The sequence below is a fragment of the Caenorhabditis elegans genome, chromosome V, assembly GCF_000002985.6.
Source record: "Caenorhabditis elegans chromosome V".
Lineage (NCBI taxonomy): Eukaryota > Metazoa > Nematoda > Chromadorea > Rhabditida > Rhabditidae > Caenorhabditis > Caenorhabditis elegans.
Window position 1 is genome coordinate 15,253,720 of NC_003283.11, and position 16,374 is coordinate 15,270,093.

Sequence of the window (16,374 nt, forward strand, 5' to 3'; positions counted from 1 at the left end):
TTTCGAAAAAAATAATTAATAAATTCTCTGTTTTTTCTGACTCTGTAAAATTCTTGATTACTTTTCTCATCTCCATACACACCTCTCACACAACTTGATTCCCCACAAGATGATATTGCTTTCACTTTTAAATTATTTATTATCAATTTTATTCGCGACCGCAGCATTTTTCCTGAACTGCTACATATTGTTTTCAATATTTTATCAAAAACGAATACCAATTAACCAAAGTATGACATTCATCTATTGGAAGTTTAGTGTAGACGTAGTTTATACCTTGAATTTAACGACATTGATGTTTTATTATCTCTTAATTTCGCTTTCAGCTAATTTTATAATTAAAAACTTAACATTTTGGTTGGTTTGGGCATCTACATCAATTGGAAGTATGAGGTCGTTACTAGCACTTTTGATATCCTTTGAGAGAGTTCTTGCCACTTATTTTCCAATTTATTTCCATAAGTATCGACAGAGATTTCCTAACTTTATAGTTCTTTTAATAATCGTAACTAGTGGATTTTTCGACCAATATACACTATTCGGATACTGTGGAAATGATATTGACACACCATTGGAATGCAAAGGTTTTTCATGCGCTGTTAACACGTGTTATTACTCATACTATTTCTCGAATGAGCGAGTTGTTTGTTTTATGAATGGAGTATTTTCACTCACTTTATTTTTTCGATTCTTTGTTTGGAAATACGTTTCAAAAACTCAGACAAATGAGAGGATATCCAGAGTAAGTGTTTGTGACCGGACGAAAATAGTAGATTGTGAATCCCCGCAATATAAAAAATGTTCCCTTTTGATCCGGCCCCGATTTCTTACTAAAGTTTTTAAAAATTTTCATTTATTTATCAGGCCACGCGTATTGCACTACTCGACTTTTTCATAATGATATTCTTCAATATCTTGGCTTCCTACATTACCACTATTTTCAACTTGCAAAATGTTGGTCCACTGACAATTGTTACGAAAACACTTGGATTTGTGATTGAAGGAGTAATAACGTGTCGAGTTTTGTTTGGTGCGAAAAACGTTGTTACTGTTGTTGTAACGACGAATTCACAGAAATCATCATGAAAATGAAGAAAAAATATGTTCTGTTAAATTTTTCACATCACATTGAATGCCTTAATATTGAGGAATAATTGATTAGCTATCCTTTTATGTTCCCTAGAAGATTTCACAGATTTGGAGATGCACGTAAATTTTTGTAAAAAATATGATTGAATAAATAAATAAAAATTATTTGTCACATTTATCAGAACTGAAACATTAAAATCGGCTTTCAAAACCTGACAATATACCATCGTTCTATCGGTCGCAGATATTTTCACATAGTTGGATCGCACACAAAGTCAACGTCATTTCTTTATTATCGATTAAATTTGAAAAATATTAACTGGTTACATGTGCATGCTCGTACGAACAGTGATTGTTGATCTTCTGTGAGTGCTCGATCTAGCTTTATCGGTTGTATCTCGATATCCGGTTCCTTTGGATACAGAAGTCGCATTTGATATTCTCAGCATTGCACGAATTGCGGTACGGTAGTCACGGCTATAACTTTGAAAATGATGCTTTTACCGAACTTGCCGTCCAATTTTGGTTAGACCGTAACACACAATTTTGGGTTTTTATGGCGAGTGCTAAGTTGGATGTAAGCATAACTTGAGTAAGCTTTTGACCAATTTTTTTTTGTTAGAAACCATCTTTTACATTTGCTGGTCCTAAGTTCTTCCAAAATTAGTCCAAGGTCTGTTTACTTTTTGTAAACGTTAAGTAAATGTGAACGATCAATGATTACTCAAGGATTGGGCGACAACTGCTAAGGATCTTTCACTGAATTTTGGCTTGGCCTATTCCCCGAATACATTTTAAGAATCAGCGACAAAGTTCCAACTTGTGATCAAAGTTGGATTAAAGTTTGGCAAACAATGTCAATGAGTTGAATCACTGCAAACTACCGGAAAAGATGTTCACCCATATCGTACCTAATTCTATAATAAACAAATGCATTGAAAGAGCTAGAAGAAAGAATGAAAACTCCTGCGTACAACTGCATCATTCTCGCCACATTCTTGTCTATCGGAAGTGTTAGTGAAAGTGCTCCAACTGTGTCTGTAGCCATCCAACCACAAAGCACAAGACATACGGTAATCATGAGTGACTTGAACACCGCTTTCATTGAGCTGTCTGCAAATTTGTGGTTCTTCAATGACTTTGAATTGTATTTTGTGTTTTTGTTTTCCGTCACTATTGAAATTGAAAATTATCTTACTCAGTCCCATTTTTTTGATTTTCAAGTAGACATAGACATAGATTGGTAGCACGAAAAGGTTAATGAAAAAAGATGTGAGCGCGAACAAGTCATACGCATGACCCAACGATTCCGGAACCAGGCAAACCACGAATATGAAATTTCTCAAAGTATAAGCATCTAGTTTAATTTTGTGGGGCGTACCTGCTGGGGTCTCGCTGTGTGAATCCGACATACAGTAATACAACTGCATATACCACAGGAAAAGCTATCAAAATGAACAAGTACCAGAAACGATCGTGTTCCAAGGTTTTATATCTTAAATTTTGAACTGAACACCCAAATCTATCAAAATTTGAACTACCTTGCCGGAAGAGCTACAGCAATAAGGCGGTCAATTCCAACATCCAGTACACATGCGCTCGATGCAAATGCTCCAAAATCTGCGGGGATGCTCATAAAGTAACAGAATTCTAAAGGTAAGTATTAATAAGAATTACACTTGAATTGCTTATCTACCTTGAGTAATGGGCATGAACATAGAGATCATGAAAGCAATTATGTTTGTGAAAAGAAGTAGATCGCAGAAGCAACAGAATCCAATTAGAATGTTGCAAATCGAGCGGAGGTTTCTGAAAAAATTAAGTTCAGTGTTAGCGTGTTCCTAATAGAAATGTACATACTTGCAATAAAAAGTCACCATAACCATTATCAAATTTCCAGTTGTTCCGACCACAAAAACTGTGCAATAGATGCAGCAAAGGATGATAAGAAGAGGCTCCATTGTTTGGGTGTCAAATGCAAAAATGGGCTTCAACTAACTCAAGTCTGAAAATTCAAAAATTGAAAAAAAGCACGAAAAAAATCATTAACTATGAAGTGGTTGTAAAGTTAACACAAGTCTCGTAAATCAAGTAGGTAGGGGCGGTAATGAATAAAAAGAAAAAAGTAAAGCAGAAAATACAAATCATGCAAATGGTTTTTTTGTTTTTTTTTAATCGGAAAACTGGCATACAGACTATTTAATAACATCATTTTGCAGTTAAAGACAATTATGATAAAAACAATACTTTTGCAGTTAAATAATACAATTGCCTGCAGGAATCTAACAAAATTCAAATGTGTTCCCTGAACAGTTGGTGTTCTTCAATTGAATTAACATGGAATTTGATTTTTTTTTTTGGTAATCAACTTTTGGTAAAAATTCTCAGAGAAATCCTGAGAAAATGCGTCGCTCTAGTTATTCTGTAGAGCGTTTCCTGTAAAAATCACGGTTTTTCAGAACCCTGAAAAAGTATGGATAAATTTTTGTAGAACATAATTTCCACAAAATTTAGAGACTTCATCATATTTTCTGCTCTGGGGCTAGAAATATATGTAAGAGGATATGGCATCTTCTATCGCCCATCAAGCGTCTTACCGGATTCCCTGTTTGCCAGTTTTTCGTTCTAAATTTTTTATATTTTTTGAAGTCTTGTGACGTGTGTTAAAGTTTTTATTCAAACTAGATTTGAGTACACATGAATCGATAAATTTATATATTAAAACAAAAATCACACATGAGTGAAAAACCACTTTTTTAATGCTAAAAGTTATCAGCTTGTATTTGTAAATGGTCTCTGATTACTTGACTTTGGTGGATCGGAAGCTTGTTGATAGATATTAATATTAGCTATTGAAACTTCATCGGACAGACCGAGCATTGTACGCACTGCTGAACGATAGTCACGACTGAAAAGATGTCATAATATAATTCATGTTCAACGTTTTTCTAGGACTTTCATAGGACGCAGGTGCTCTGTTAAGGCCTGACGCTTGCCTCAGACCTTTCTTGTCTCCTCGCCTATTTTCTAAACGCTGGTGATGCATGGGAGCCCTACAGAACATTTACATAAATTACCTGAATTTATAATACACAACTGCATTAAAAGCACTCGACGTGAATATAAAAGTTCCACAGTAGAGCTGAACCATTCTTGCCACGCTCCTATCCATCGGAAGTATTACTGTAAGCGCACCAATCAAGTCAGTTGTCATCCAACCGCACACGACAAGGCATACAGTAACCGATAGTGATTTGAAAACGGTTTTGATAGAATTATCTAAATGTTTCTACATTTTCAAAACTCTAAAACTATCGGCTACTCACTGTCACTCATATTTTTGACTTTAAAATACACGTATGCGTAGAGGGGCGGTACAAAAAGATTAATTCCAAAGGAAGAAAGAGCGAACATGTCATACGCATGACCCAATGATTCTGGGAGTAGACAGACCACATTTCTAAAGATGAAAATTAGTTTTAAAATTTGAAATTTTAATTTAAAACCTCACCTTCTTGGATCACGTTGTCCAAATCCCATAATCAATAAAGTTGAAGAATAGATGACTGGAAACGTCATTTGAAGAAACAAATACTTGTAGCGTTCGTTTTCCAGCAATTTGTATCTAAAACAGTTGTTGTAGGAATAGCGTGAAGAGAAAATGATTCTAAAATAATCATAAATTCAATTCAAATTGAAAGTTTAGTTTATTTTAACAATACCATTGTGGATATAAACCACAATGTTCAGACAGGTGAAAAGCGAAATATCGGGTAACTTACAAACCTTTCGAAAATCTAAAAATGGGATTTGCCTATTTTTAAATTGTTCAAAAAACTGGCAAGCAAATCCGTGTATGACCCAGGCTTTGGGAAATAATGGTTGTCCTATAGTCAGTCACCCAAATCTATTTTCAAATACCTTGTTGGAGCGGCTACAGCAATTAATCGATCAATCCCAATTGCCAGGACACATGCATTTGAAGCAAAAGCTCCGAAATCCGCAGGAATACTAATGTAAAAACAGAACTCTGAATTTTAAATGTTTGAAGATTCTGAATTTCTTTTTCAAGTTTTTGCATACCTTGAGTTGATGGTGTAAACATTGACACTACGAATGCAATGACGTCGGTGAAAAGTAAAAGATCACAGAAACAGCAGACACAGATTAATATGTTACAAATTGAACGGAGCTTGCTGAAAATCGATATGATAGTGAAACTTATCAAAAAAAAACTAACTTGCTATGCAGTGTAACCAAAACCATGAGCAAATTTCCAGTGAAGCCAACAATAAAAATTGTGGAATATAGAAACAGAAGGATGACGAGAAGAAGCTCCATCTTCTCAAAAAGCTGATACCATAACAATGAACTCGGCGCGAAAACAATTGGTAGACAGTTGGTAGTTATAACAGGAAGCTATTCATATTTCCGGCACATGTATAGTTTTTACTGTTCCGCCTACACATAGTACACGCGAAACATGAAAACAAGAAAAATAAAGCGTGTTTCTCGAACTCAGCTGCGATCTCACAAAACCCGATCTGGAACTTCTGAGGTTTATCATTGGAAAAACATTACAAGGCACAAGATATGTTTTCATAACTTTCAAAATTTGCGTCTTGGAAAAAATAGATTCAAACCGATGCTTGGTTTGAGTAATACACGAGTCTGCAGGTGAATAAGTTGTTAAGCCACAATACATTGTTCTATGTTCATCAGGTGGTCTGAAATTTATGCCCGCGGGGGACGAAAAAGTTTCCCGAAATTTATGACCAAAATTCGAATGAACAAACTTACAGTTTTTGTTATATTTATCAACACAGTTTTGCCACTTTGAACCTTTTCATTTTAAAACAATTTTAATGTCAATTGTTTGTATACACACCCTATCACTTTATAAAAACTGGATCTTTTGCCAATCATTTGCGCAAAAAGTATCAGAACTGATCGATGATTAATGTGATAACCCACAGCTTTTGATCTTTAAAAAAGTGCAACTTTTGCTATAAACATCTCGAAAGATACAATCTGGATTATTTTGAAAGTCTTGTACAATTTGTCTAGAAGTCTTTTTGCTGTCAAAAATACAACAAAAAAAACTTTGTTGATTTTCTAGAATATTTCTATGGTATTAGAATAATCAAAAGGCATGTAAGTAAACTGTCAAAAAAAAAAGTTTGACTTCAAAAGAAACCTCGCTAGCGTCGGCTGCTACATTATGATAACTTTAGTGCCTTTGGCAGTTTTCTGTTTTGATCTTGATCATCTGTCCCACCTGATTCGCTGTTGATCCCTTTTAAAACTGGATAATCCTATCACTTACGTAATCTTAGCAAAGAGGGGAGGATCAAAAAAAGAATGTTGTCGATTAATTTGATATCGTACTTTTATTTAATCTGATTTATTATTCCTAATATTTTTCAATAATGTTCCAGCAGCTTCTCATATTTTTGGTTTTAATTGAAGCTTTGCTTGCTTGTATTCCCACTCAACAAATTGAGCCACCGACTGAAGCACCTTTCCGTCAGTTTTAAAAAGCTTTTTTAAAGAATTGCTTTCAATTTTTTTCTTTTTCAGCCTGCAATGTTTGTTCAAAAATTTATAACTCTGGTTGCCAAGGATTTGGGCTTCCAAGTGCATCAAATTGGTGCTCTACAGCTGCTCAGGTTCCAGTCAGTTATACTTTAGGCGTGGGGCCTTCGGAGGCTTCCTCATTACCCGACGTTTGCTCGTAGGTTATTGCTGCTTTCTCTCAAGAATAAAAAAATTGCAGAAGCCAATTCACATGTCCTGCTGGAACTTTTATTAAAGTTACATTGATCAATGGGGTCACTGTTATCTCTGGAAATACGAATGGCGCACCTCAAGTTGTGTACTGTTTTGAAACTGGAGCCTATGCGGCCACATGGTGGGTGCATATCGATGATGATGATCACTCTTATGACATTTCAAGCATCGAATGCAAAAATTTGTAAGCTGTTTATTAATAAGTGTGTTTTTTTTTTCAAGGAAATAAATTTTAGTTTTTTGCTTGAACGAGAGCTTGGCGTTTAGGAGGTATGATATTTTGAAGGAACGTTTTTTTAGAAATGCACTTTATTAAAAATCAAAAACAAATACTACATAGTAAAACCCATTTCAAAAGCTGATTGAAAACCCGTGAGATGTCTGTTCATGTTTCTAAAGGATACAAATTACAAATCTCGCAACACTTGTTATTATCAAGCCCATTGATCCTTGACGTGCCCGCTCCAGTCGCAATAATACTCGTGAAACGTCCAAAATCCAAGTGTACATTTTCCGTGTAGAAGAGTTCCACCCATACCGTCCGATTATTGAAGTAAAGCCATTGACCAGGAATGGCTGTCGGTACCAGTTTTATGAAAGGATTTGAAAATGGGTCAAGCTTAATGAGCTTTTCGTTGCAATATTTATAGGAGGTAGATCCAATCTCACATATCACAATTGTTGCGTAGTGATATGCCTTATTGCAATAGAAATCCGCAAAATAGAAGGAATGCTTGAATGGATTCAGAATCAGATTGCAGTCAACATCCATTCGAATATTTCCAAATGGGGAAGAGCTGGGTAACGATCCGGATGTAAGACGTGCCGAGAAGAACAGCCCGTGCAATTTTCGATTGATGAGATTTCCTGGCTGGCCGTTATCATCCTTGATGTATTTTTCCATCACTTTGCCTCTGAAGTTGTAGATATAATCCCAGTATGGTTTCGGTTTGCACCGATAGAGATTTTTTATCTCTTGCAATTGAGCAGTTTCCTTTCCAATGAAGACGTGACATTTCTCGAGGAGATCCGCGAGTTCTTTAGGGCAAAATTCTGAAAATTAAAAAAAAAAAGGAAATCAAAATTCAAATTTGTTCTAATAGTAAGAACAATTGGCGTGAATTTCAAGTTTTGATATTTTCAAAACAAGTTTTCCAGGTAGTTTTGAATATTCGATTACCATAAAAACACATTTTAGTGAAAATTCAAATTTAAACTTTTAAAACTTCAATTTTGATTGTTTCTTTTTTACCTGCTCGAATTTCCTGTGACCACATTGCAACTAAAGTGTTATTTTCCAGTGAAACACCTCGAAGCTCAACCAAATACTTTTCTCCGGGAAAAATGAGAGTTTGAACCTCGTAAATAGTCAAGGTTGACGATAATTCCATTCGAGTCGTTTGCTGTGACACCAGATTTTCAAATTTAACGAGAAATCGCATGTCTTCTGGAAAAATTAGTTACCAATTTTTTAAAACACGTTCTAGGGAATTTCATTTAATAAATTGATTAAAAATCTCCAACAAAAAGTTCCCACCTCTTTTCTTCGATTTCTTCCATCTCAGCTCAATTTTCTCCGAGGAAACTGTACATTTCACTGGAATAAGGGCAATCACATTTTGCATTGGTTGATTGACTGAAAATCTGAAATTCAGTTTAAATATTGTTTGAAAAAAACTTTGAAAATTGCTAATAAAGAATAACGTTTCAGTATCACGCAATTTACCAAAACGTTTGAAGCTACTGAACTCACATGTGTTGTTAGAAAGAAAGAGTCGCAGGAGGAAAAAGAAAATGTTGCAATATTGGGAGGCAGCATTGGAGTTGAAGAGAGTAAGAAGGTGAGAGGAGAGGGTCACCGAATGCATCTGGACATAGAGGGTTTGAATGCATGTATAACCTTTGATTGAGCGGTAACAGTGAATATAGATTTATACGATCTTTTGGCAAGGAATATCACGCGGGCGAAGAGATGCCTCGACAAATCTACAAAACTGCCAATAACAATATGAGAACTCAACTTTTTGAAATTAGAATAAATGTATAAATGTAGAGAAATACTTTATGAGCTTGAAAACATTAGTTATTTTTTATTGAACAACTTGAAAAAAATCTCAAAAACTGCCTGAAACTTGCCTCTAACAACGGACCACTTCAAAACAGTTCACTTTGCCGCGTAGTGTTATAATTTTTAAAGAATAAATGTATTTGAAACTAGTTTACATCACTTTTATTTAAAACTTTAAAAAACTGAAACCAAAAATAATGCTAACCCGGCAAATTTGAATCTATAGTTCTTTTCAATTTTAAAATGACAAATTTCAGTAATATTTGAAACAACTTTTATGAGATATGTATCACAAAAATTAGATGCAGGTTTATAGTCAGGAGAACACTTTATTTATCTCAAACTGGATACAAATTACAAATTGTACAACTCTTGTTATTAGGTACACCGTCGGTATTAGAAGATCCTTTCCCCGTCGCACGGATCGATGTGAACGAATTTCCATTTAAATTGATATCTTCTGTGTATAAAATTTCTATCCAAATATTGTTATTGATGTAGAACTTGCATTGATGATTATTCGGCACAGATCTTATAAAAAGATTTGTAGATGTATCCAGCTTAATGAGATTTTTACGGCAATATCTATCGGCATGGGTTCCAGTAATACACACCACCACAGTAACGTAGTGAATTTCTTTGTTGCAGTAAAAATCAGCAAAATATAAATTGTGTCTTTCCGGGTGTAAAACTGAAATACAGTCAATATCCATTCGAACATCACCAAATGGCGAACTTTTCGGCAGATTCCAATCAATTAAACGTCCCGAGAAGAACAATCCATTGATTTTCCCATTTATCAAATTCCCGCGGTGACCATTTTTGTCTTTCGAGTAAGTTTTCATTATATTGCTTTGCCAGTTGCAGATTTCATCCCAATATTCTTTTGGCTTACATCTGTAGAGTTGGGTAATTTCTACCATACTTGGCTTGTTATCTTCTTTCACAAAATTTAAGCATTTTTTGTAAAGCTCCAGTAGTTCGGCGGAAGTGAATTCTGGAAATTATTATTATACGACTTTTATCATTTCAGATTAAAAAGATGTTTTGTTCGGAAAAATTTTCAAAAAAAAATTTAAAAAATTGATTTTTATCAATTCATTATTTGTTTGGCGCAAACTCGAAACTAGAATTTTCTTCAAAGTTCAGAACAACTGGAAGAAAGTTTAATTTTCGTGAATTACTTGATAGAGATAAACGTTTTTGAACATTTTTTCATGCTTTTGAAGTAGTAATGTACTTGCCAGCCCTAACTTCCTTTGACCACTCGGCTAGCAAAATTCCAAAATCCGCGGAAACCATCTGAATTCTGATTTCAAACTTTTCTCCAGATGTTGTTGCAATTGGAAGCTCGAATTGCTTTCCCATGTCGGGAATATCAACGATTGTCAGTTTTCCGGTTCGAAGATTTTTCCCACGCATTACAAATTTCACATTTCCTAAAACATCACTAGTTCTTTAACGCCAGTAATTGCCAACTCACTTTGCTTTTCCGAAATGCTCCAGCTCAGATAAATTTGCTCTGAAGAGAACGAGCACTTAACTTGTAAATGTGAGACATTCATTAGTTTTCGAAATTAAAAAATGAAGTGCGAACATATGAAACAAAAAAAACCAACAATCTCAGAATAGCAACCAAAAAAAGTTTGTGTTGCTAGGCACCAGTAAAGTTCATGAGAGCAGAAATATCTGCCTATAGAGTTTGATCAGATTTTATTATTTTTTAATGGAAGGCCAGCGTGTGACCAAAAAAAATGTTGTAATTTTATGTTGGTCTTTTGGATGACCTGGATTAACAACACATTTCTGAAAAACCAAAAAAAAAATTTCAAACGGTGTTTTCGACAAACTTTGTTCAAAATAGATGCCCTGAGTTTGCAAAAAATCAAACTTTTAAATGTTTTATTTCAGAGAAATATTCTGATTCAAAAAATATTGGAATGCTTCTTTAAATACAACAAAATCGGGAATGCATATAGAAACGTTTTACAGATTACAAATTCTGCAGCACTTGTTATTTGGTACACCATTGACTTTTGATGATCTCGCTCCAGTCGCGCGAACCTTTTTTAACTTTTTGTCTCTTATGTCAATGTCTTCAGTGTAGAATATTTCTATCCAAATATTATTATTGATGAAGAACTTCCTATGGCAGAATTCAAAATCACAATTGATGAATTGATTGTTGAATTTGTCGATTTTAATAAGATTGTTCTTGCAGTATTCGTCAGTATGAGAACCAATAACACATACCACTATAGTGACATAGTGAACTGTACTGTTACAGTAAAAATCCGCAAAGTAAAAATTGTGCTTTTTTGGATCTAAAATTGAAGTACAATCAACTTTCAATCGCAAACCACCAAATGGTGAGGAAATTGGAAACTTCGAGCCAGAACTACGAAGACGTCCAGAAAAGAATAATCCGTTAATTTTTCCATTGATCAGATTTTCACTGTGACCGCTGTTGTCCTTTATGTAGATTTCCATCAAACCATCCTTATACTCCAGTATTTCATCCCAATATTGTTTTGGCTTGTTTCGATATAACTCTTTGATTTCAACCATGTCAACAGATCCTGCCAAATGGCTATAGCACTTTTGAAGCAATTGCTGGAGTTTGTCAGCAGTGAATTTACCTGAAAAAATTAGATTTTGTTCTTATTCTAATTTCTATCTGCAAGGTTGTTTTTTTGACCAGGAACACTATTTCAATTTTTTCGTAAACTTGATAAAAAAGTTTATCAAAATGTTCAAAGTGTATTTTTTCCAGAAATCAAAATTTATGGTAAACCTTTGTCACTTGGCAATCCCTCTCCAGTTGCTCGAATTTTCATGATATCTTTCCCGTTTAAACCAATTTTGTTCGATTCGAGTATGTCCACCGAATATTGTTCTGGATTGTTTTGACATAACTCTATGATATCATTCAAAGAGTTGCATCGAAACTTTTGGAGCAACTCCTGAAGTTCGGCATGAGTGAATTGATCTGAAAAACATTCAATTAAAAAAACATAATAATGTTTTAAATTACAGCCAAAAATTTTTGTTCTAATTTTTCACCATAATTATGAAATTATGGTATATATTTGCTTTTAATTTGAGACTACCTGGCGCCATGAAAATCTATCGTCAAGTGTCATGGACCGAAATATTATACAGCTTCAAATTTTAGTCGACTTTGCAATTCCAAAAAAATTGAGCAAAAACAAAAAACAGTATTCTAGGCTCTTCTCTCCAAAAGGAGAAATGAGACGCAGAGCAATACAAACTGTTGCTCACGATTAAATTGGTTGAAAAAGGAAAAAAATATTGTGAAATTAAAGCGCCTTAATATGTATAAGAGTGTCACGTTTTGGGTATGAAACCGTATTGATATCGAAGCATACAGAAATATACCTGTAAACAAGAAGAATAGTTGATTTATTGGCATAAAAAATACTAGACTTATTGAAAACAAATTTATAGCAGGGTGCACTGATCTTTTTTTCCAAATTCCGGTTTGTTATCAAGAAGGCTTCGATCTAATTTTTTTAATGTTGCAGGAAAACAACAGTTTTTTTATAAGTTCAGCTCTAAATAGAAGAGGTAGAAAAAGAAAGCAAAATATTTATTGAGGGTTTTGGCGAGTTACATTTTAAAGTGGCATACGGCATGTGGTAATCTACTCTGAATACACTTAAAAATATGTTGCTCAATTTGCAAAAATATTTTAAAATTTGAGAGTTTGTTTGGTAGCAAACAGTTTCAAGAAATGGATTAATTATTACTACAAATTACAAATTTTGCAACGCTTATTATTCGGAACACCGTCAAAGTTAGATGATCCTTTTCCAGTCGCCCGGATCCTTGTAAACTCTTTTCCGTTCAAATTGATGTCCTCGGTGTAAAATATCTCAACCCAAATATCATTGTTAATGTAGAAGTTGTGTCGGCGGCCATCAATTTGTTCAGCTTTGATGAATGGATTTGCGAATTTGTTGAGCTTGATCAGATTGTCCTGACAATAATCATCTGCATCGGAGTTGTTAACACACACCACTATGGTAACATAGTGCAGTTTTTTGTTGCAGTAAAAGTCTGCAAAATAGAAGTTGTGCTTATTTGGGTTTAGAATCAAATAGCTCTTAATGTCCATTCGAATATTGCCAAATGGCGAAGAATTTGGAAGTTTCAAGTTAGAACCACAGAGACGTCCCGAGAAGAACAATCCATCGATTTCTCCATTGATTAGATTCTCGCTGTGACCGTTGTCGTCCTTTATGTAGGTTTCCATTAAGTTGTTATTGAAGTAGCGTATGTCATCCCAATAATCCTGTGGCTTGCATCGATACAGGTATTCAATTTTTTCCATATTTGGGTAGCCGTTTCGTTTCACAAAACCACAACATTTTCGGAACAAATCCCTTAGTTCTTGAGCAGTGAACTCGTCTGAAAACGTTTGAAATTTCAGGGTTCTGATCAATTTTTGTCCTGGCTACAAATTTCTACTCTAAATAGGATTTACTTTAAAAAGAATTTTTGGCCTACGTCCGAACATTCTGGACACTTTTTGAATGTTTTTATAAAAATCAATCTAAAAATGTTTCACAGTTTGATCAAATTTTTTTTTGAAAATCTGAAATTATTTCAGAATGTTAAAGGAGAAATTTAGAAATCATAAAAAGTTTTCGCAAACATTTTTTAAGCACTGAACACACATCTAAAAAAAAATTCAGCCCGAACTTGTAACAAACTGACCTGACGACATGAAGTCCTGCCTCTGAAGGGACCCCGGTCAACAATGAAAGTAATCTTTTTCTCGATCAACTAAAGACCAAAAAATGCGTCAAACTGAAAAAAGCCATACGATCAAACACATGATAGATTTTGTTGCTTAGCAGCACACTCTATGAGAGAAACTGAAAGCTATTTTTAAAAATAAAACAAATAGAGTTTGATCCAAGTCCTGCAAAACACTCTGAATCAAAAACGGATACTTAAAACTAAAACCCATGGGCAGGATTAACTGGACATTTCACAAAGATACATTTTTGATCAAACAATGGAAGTTCACGAGAAGTTCATTTAAAATATCTATAATATCTATGTAGTTAAAAAAGATAAAGGAAAAAATAATTTCATTCTCTTGGATTGGCGAATGAATTTTTGGCATTCTTAATTTTTAGAACCCGTTATTGTACTTTTCGGCCGAAATTTCGCTTCAAACCCTATATTCAAGCATTAATCACAAAAATGAAGCTCTAATTTAGCTTTAATTTAGCATTAATTTATTAATTTAACAGAGACGGCAATTTGCCAAAAACTTCAAATTTTCAACATTCAGGGTTTTTTGGAGCGGCTTTTTTCTGAAGTTGGAGTTTCCATTACATTAGCATTGGAAAACTTTTTTTTAATTCGTTGTATCTTTTGACGCCAAGGAGAATTCAAAGTAAATTCCAATCGAAGTTTCACAAAAATGTTAAAATTGAAAAACAGTATCGTCCAAGTTCTACCGAAAAAAGAATCAATAGACCAATACTGTGCGTAGTTATCTACCTTTTGTGTGAACTTTATTGTCTCCAAATATAATAACTTAACTTTCGAAAATGGAACCTTCTAAATCAACTTCAGTTTTTGTATTTTTGAATTATTTGGTTCTTAATTTTTCCCAGCTACATTTTTCCCAATACGTTTTTTCGTAGCATTTTTTAACGAAGTTTGCAGCAACTTTAAAAAATGAGCTTGATCAAAGAAACCGAGAAGAAACATAGATAAAGATATATTTGCAAATGTCACTTGATCAGCCGAAAAATACAAGACTAAAGATAATGAAATGATTCATTTTAGTTTTTTATATGAAACATACAAAATAAATGGTGAAGTCGAACGATAATTACCCGATTTTGTTTATATTGAAACTGATGATGACTTATTTGTTTCAATGTTTGACACTATGTATAACTTTTCTGAAAATTTCAATAATTACGTGCAATTCTCCAACATTTTAGTAAACCTTCTTCATCTTATGGTGTTAACACGTAAAAATCCCAGGTGTAATGCGGTTTTTGTGCTGATGATTATTATATGTCTATCTGACAATATTCAGTTTATATTAAGCATCAATAAATTTTCAAGACAAGAATCATGGATTACTTCTTTTATTAAAGATCAGCGCAACACAAAATGCGTAAAGAAACAACTGGTGGTGCTGAACTTCACCGAGCAATGCTTCACCTTCATTGTTGGAGTTTTTCGACGCTGCTCCGCCTGGATAGCTCTAGTAATGGCCCTGATAAGAATGTTATCAGTTATTTTTCCAATGAGTGCAACTATTTCAAAAATGGGAAAACCTAAAGGAGCAATTTTCATGAGTTCAATTGTTCTATTGGCTTGTGTTATCATTGATGCTTGGGCAGCAGTCTTTCTTCAAATTCAGTGGCTACCAGATATAATGGTGAAGAACAATAAAAAGTGAGGCACTTCCGGTTTTTTTTTCGAAGAAAATATTTTCAGTTGCAAGCCATCAAAATCTGCTAATGAGAAATATGTTTTAGTAGTTGATCAATCAAATTTTGATTTGACAAATCAGTTATGTTTTATTGAAATTATAATTCGTTTCTTCCAAACTCTTCTTTACCCAATGCTAACTTTAACACTACTTTTACAATTGCACATGATAAAAAAGAAACGCATTATATCTTCACAAAATGATAAAGTTGAAAATCGAAATCTCACCAATTTAATTATATTTATGACTGTGAGCTTTATGTTGGCCGAAGGACTTGTTGGCTTTAATGGAGTTGTGATGTATTGCACTTTTGTCGTCGAAGTTTGGGATAAAAAGTGGATGTAAGAAATTTTCATATCTAATTGAAATGTTATTGTTTCATAACATTTTTAGAATTTACGCGGGCGCTGCCAGCAATCTTATTGTAAATTTACGAGCTCTGAACTCTCTGTCTCATTTGTTTGTATGTCTTTTTATGTCTTCTCAGTACCGGGAGACTGTAAAAAACATGATGTTGAATAACAAACTTGGAAAATCACTAGAGAGTTGGAAACAAAGCGTATCCAATGTGTTGTATTTTTATAGACTCTGAAATTTGACAAGTTTTTCACAAGTGCTAAGCAATCAACCGTGGTCAATGTTGCATCGGGAATCATACCAACTTTTAGGAGTATTTGATTTGCTTTATTAAGTAATGAAAACGTTATGCATCATTGAAAAGTACACAATACTGCGCCACTGCCAACGTAAGGCAGGATACATACCTAATTCAAGTAAATTCAAGTTCTTTGTTACCTCAGCCAGCGTTAAACGAAAAAAATTCAATATGCAAATATTGTTACTTTATTGTTATAAAACACAAATAACAGAGTTTTAAATTTACATTCCGAAACAATTAAACAATTCGATGATAACTTTTGAAAGCAGTCAGTGAATC

General features: G+C 33.9%; 9 protein-coding genes across 9 annotated transcripts; 3 read left to right on the forward strand and 6 right to left on the reverse strand.

Annotated features, from left to right (window-relative positions):
- Window positions 1-109: 109 nt before the first annotated feature.
- Window positions 110-1,086, forward strand: srbc-75 (Serpentine Receptor, class BC (Class B-like); the record flags this gene model as incomplete). Its single annotated transcript, NM_074374.1, has 2 exons — window positions 110-742; window positions 865-1,086. The coding sequence occupies 2 exons, from the start codon at window positions 110-112 to the stop codon at window positions 1,084-1,086; spliced, it is 855 nt and encodes a 284-aa protein (NP_506775.1).
- Window positions 1,087-1,412: 326 nt separating this feature from the next.
- srsx-39 (G-protein coupled receptors family 1 profile domain-containing protein) lies at window positions 1,413-3,050 on the reverse strand (the record flags this gene model as incomplete). Its single annotated transcript, NM_074375.2, has 7 exons — window positions 1,413-1,566; window positions 2,001-2,202; window positions 2,288-2,430; window positions 2,471-2,584; window positions 2,631-2,739; window positions 2,786-2,898; window positions 2,950-3,050. The coding sequence occupies 7 exons, from the start codon at window positions 3,048-3,050 to the stop codon at window positions 1,413-1,415; spliced, it is 936 nt and encodes a 311-aa protein (NP_506776.2).
- Window positions 3,051-3,861: 811 nt separating this feature from the next.
- Window positions 3,862-5,430, reverse strand: srsx-37 (G-protein coupled receptors family 1 profile domain-containing protein; the record flags this gene model as incomplete). Its single annotated transcript, NM_074376.2, has 7 exons — window positions 3,862-3,997; window positions 4,167-4,368; window positions 4,416-4,549; window positions 4,601-4,714; window positions 5,011-5,119; window positions 5,173-5,285; window positions 5,330-5,430. 7 exons carry the CDS (start codon window positions 5,428-5,430, stop codon window positions 3,862-3,864), a joined length of 909 nt encoding a protein of 302 aa, NP_506777.2.
- Window positions 5,431-6,484: 1,054 nt separating this feature from the next.
- On the forward strand, window positions 6,485-7,120 carry M01B2.8 (C6 domain-containing protein). Its single transcript, NM_074377.3, has 3 exons — window positions 6,485-6,615; window positions 6,670-6,823; window positions 6,866-7,120. Exons 1-3 carry the CDS (start codon window positions 6,519-6,521, stop codon window positions 7,065-7,067), a joined length of 453 nt encoding a protein of 150 aa, NP_506778.1. The 5' UTR covers window positions 6,485-6,518; the 3' UTR covers window positions 7,068-7,120.
- A 51-nt stretch (window positions 7,121-7,171) lies between these two features.
- Window positions 7,172-8,717, reverse strand: M01B2.10 (Phytanoyl-CoA hydroxylase-interacting protein-like C-terminal domain-containing protein). The gene is made up of 4 exons (NM_074378.5): window positions 8,633-8,717; window positions 8,417-8,523; window positions 8,132-8,326; window positions 7,172-7,932 (listed from the first exon to the last, which is right to left on the reverse strand). Exons 2-4 carry the CDS (start codon window positions 8,502-8,504, stop codon window positions 7,265-7,267), a joined length of 951 nt encoding a protein of 316 aa, NP_506779.2. The 5' UTR covers window positions 8,505-8,523; window positions 8,633-8,717; the 3' UTR covers window positions 7,172-7,264.
- Window positions 8,718-9,285: 568 nt separating this feature from the next.
- M01B2.12 (Phytanoyl-CoA hydroxylase-interacting protein-like C-terminal domain-containing protein) lies at window positions 9,286-10,512 on the reverse strand (the record flags this gene model as incomplete). The annotated part of the gene is made up of 3 exons (NM_001383464.2): window positions 9,286-9,944; window positions 10,192-10,386; window positions 10,431-10,512. The coding sequence occupies 3 exons, from the start codon at window positions 10,510-10,512 to the stop codon at window positions 9,286-9,288; spliced, it is 936 nt and encodes a 311-aa protein (NP_001370229.1).
- A 322-nt stretch (window positions 10,513-10,834) lies between these two features.
- On the reverse strand, window positions 10,835-12,195 carry M01B2.13 (Phytanoyl-CoA hydroxylase-interacting protein-like C-terminal domain-containing protein). Its single transcript, NM_001269731.2, has 3 exons — window positions 12,058-12,195; window positions 11,742-11,936; window positions 10,835-11,586 (listed from the first exon to the last, which is right to left on the reverse strand). The coding sequence occupies exons 1-3, from the start codon at window positions 12,065-12,067 to the stop codon at window positions 10,934-10,936; spliced, it is 858 nt and encodes a 285-aa protein (NP_001256660.1). The 5' UTR covers window positions 12,068-12,195; the 3' UTR covers window positions 10,835-10,933.
- Window positions 12,196-12,545: 350 nt separating this feature from the next.
- Window positions 12,546-13,786, reverse strand: T10H4.13 (Phytanoyl-CoA hydroxylase-interacting protein-like C-terminal domain-containing protein). The gene is made up of 2 exons (NM_001276969.2): window positions 13,688-13,786; window positions 12,546-13,378 (listed from the first exon to the last, which is right to left on the reverse strand). Exons 1-2 carry the CDS (start codon window positions 13,695-13,697, stop codon window positions 12,717-12,719), a joined length of 672 nt encoding a protein of 223 aa, NP_001263898.1. The 5' UTR covers window positions 13,698-13,786; the 3' UTR covers window positions 12,546-12,716.
- Window positions 13,787-14,882: 1,096 nt separating this feature from the next.
- On the forward strand, window positions 14,883-16,029 carry srw-22 (G-protein coupled receptors family 1 profile domain-containing protein; the record flags this gene model as incomplete). Its single annotated transcript, NM_074379.2, has 3 exons — window positions 14,883-15,400; window positions 15,443-15,778; window positions 15,831-16,029. 3 exons carry the CDS (start codon window positions 14,883-14,885, stop codon window positions 16,027-16,029), a joined length of 1,053 nt encoding a protein of 350 aa, NP_506780.2.
- Between the last annotated feature and the right edge of the window lie 345 nt (window positions 16,030-16,374).

Excerpts from the sequence above, each read along its gene's own strand:
- M01B2.8 (NM_074377.3), top strand. The coding sequence starts at position 6,519 with ATGTTCCAGCAGCTTCTCATATTTTTGGTTTTAATTGAAGCTTTGCTT. Across the intron at positions 6,616-6,669 it reads ACCGACTGAAGCACCTTTCC|CCTGCAATGTTTGTTCAAAA; the intron begins GTCAGTTTTAAA and ends TTTCTTTTTCAG. Across the intron at positions 6,824-6,865 it reads TCATTACCCGACGTTTGCTC|AAGCCAATTCACATGTCCTG; the intron begins GTAGGTTATTGC and ends AAAAAATTGCAG.
- M01B2.13 (NM_001269731.2), bottom strand. Across the intron at positions 11,587-11,741 it reads GGGATTGCCAAGTGACAAAG|GTAAATTCACTGCTGACAAA; the intron begins GTTTACCATAAA and ends TAATTTTTTCAG.
- M01B2.10 (NM_074378.5), bottom strand. The coding sequence starts at position 8,504 with ATGCAAAATGTGATTGCCCTTATTCCAGTGAAATGTACAGTTTCCTCG. Across the intron at positions 8,327-8,416 it reads GAAGAAATCGAAGAAAAGAG|AAGACATGCGATTTCTCGTT; the intron begins GTGGGAACTTTT and ends TAATTTTTCCAG. Across the intron at positions 7,933-8,131 it reads GTCACAGGAAATTCGAGCAG|AATTTTGCCCTAAAGAACTC; the intron begins GTAAAAAAGAAA and ends TTTAATTTTCAG.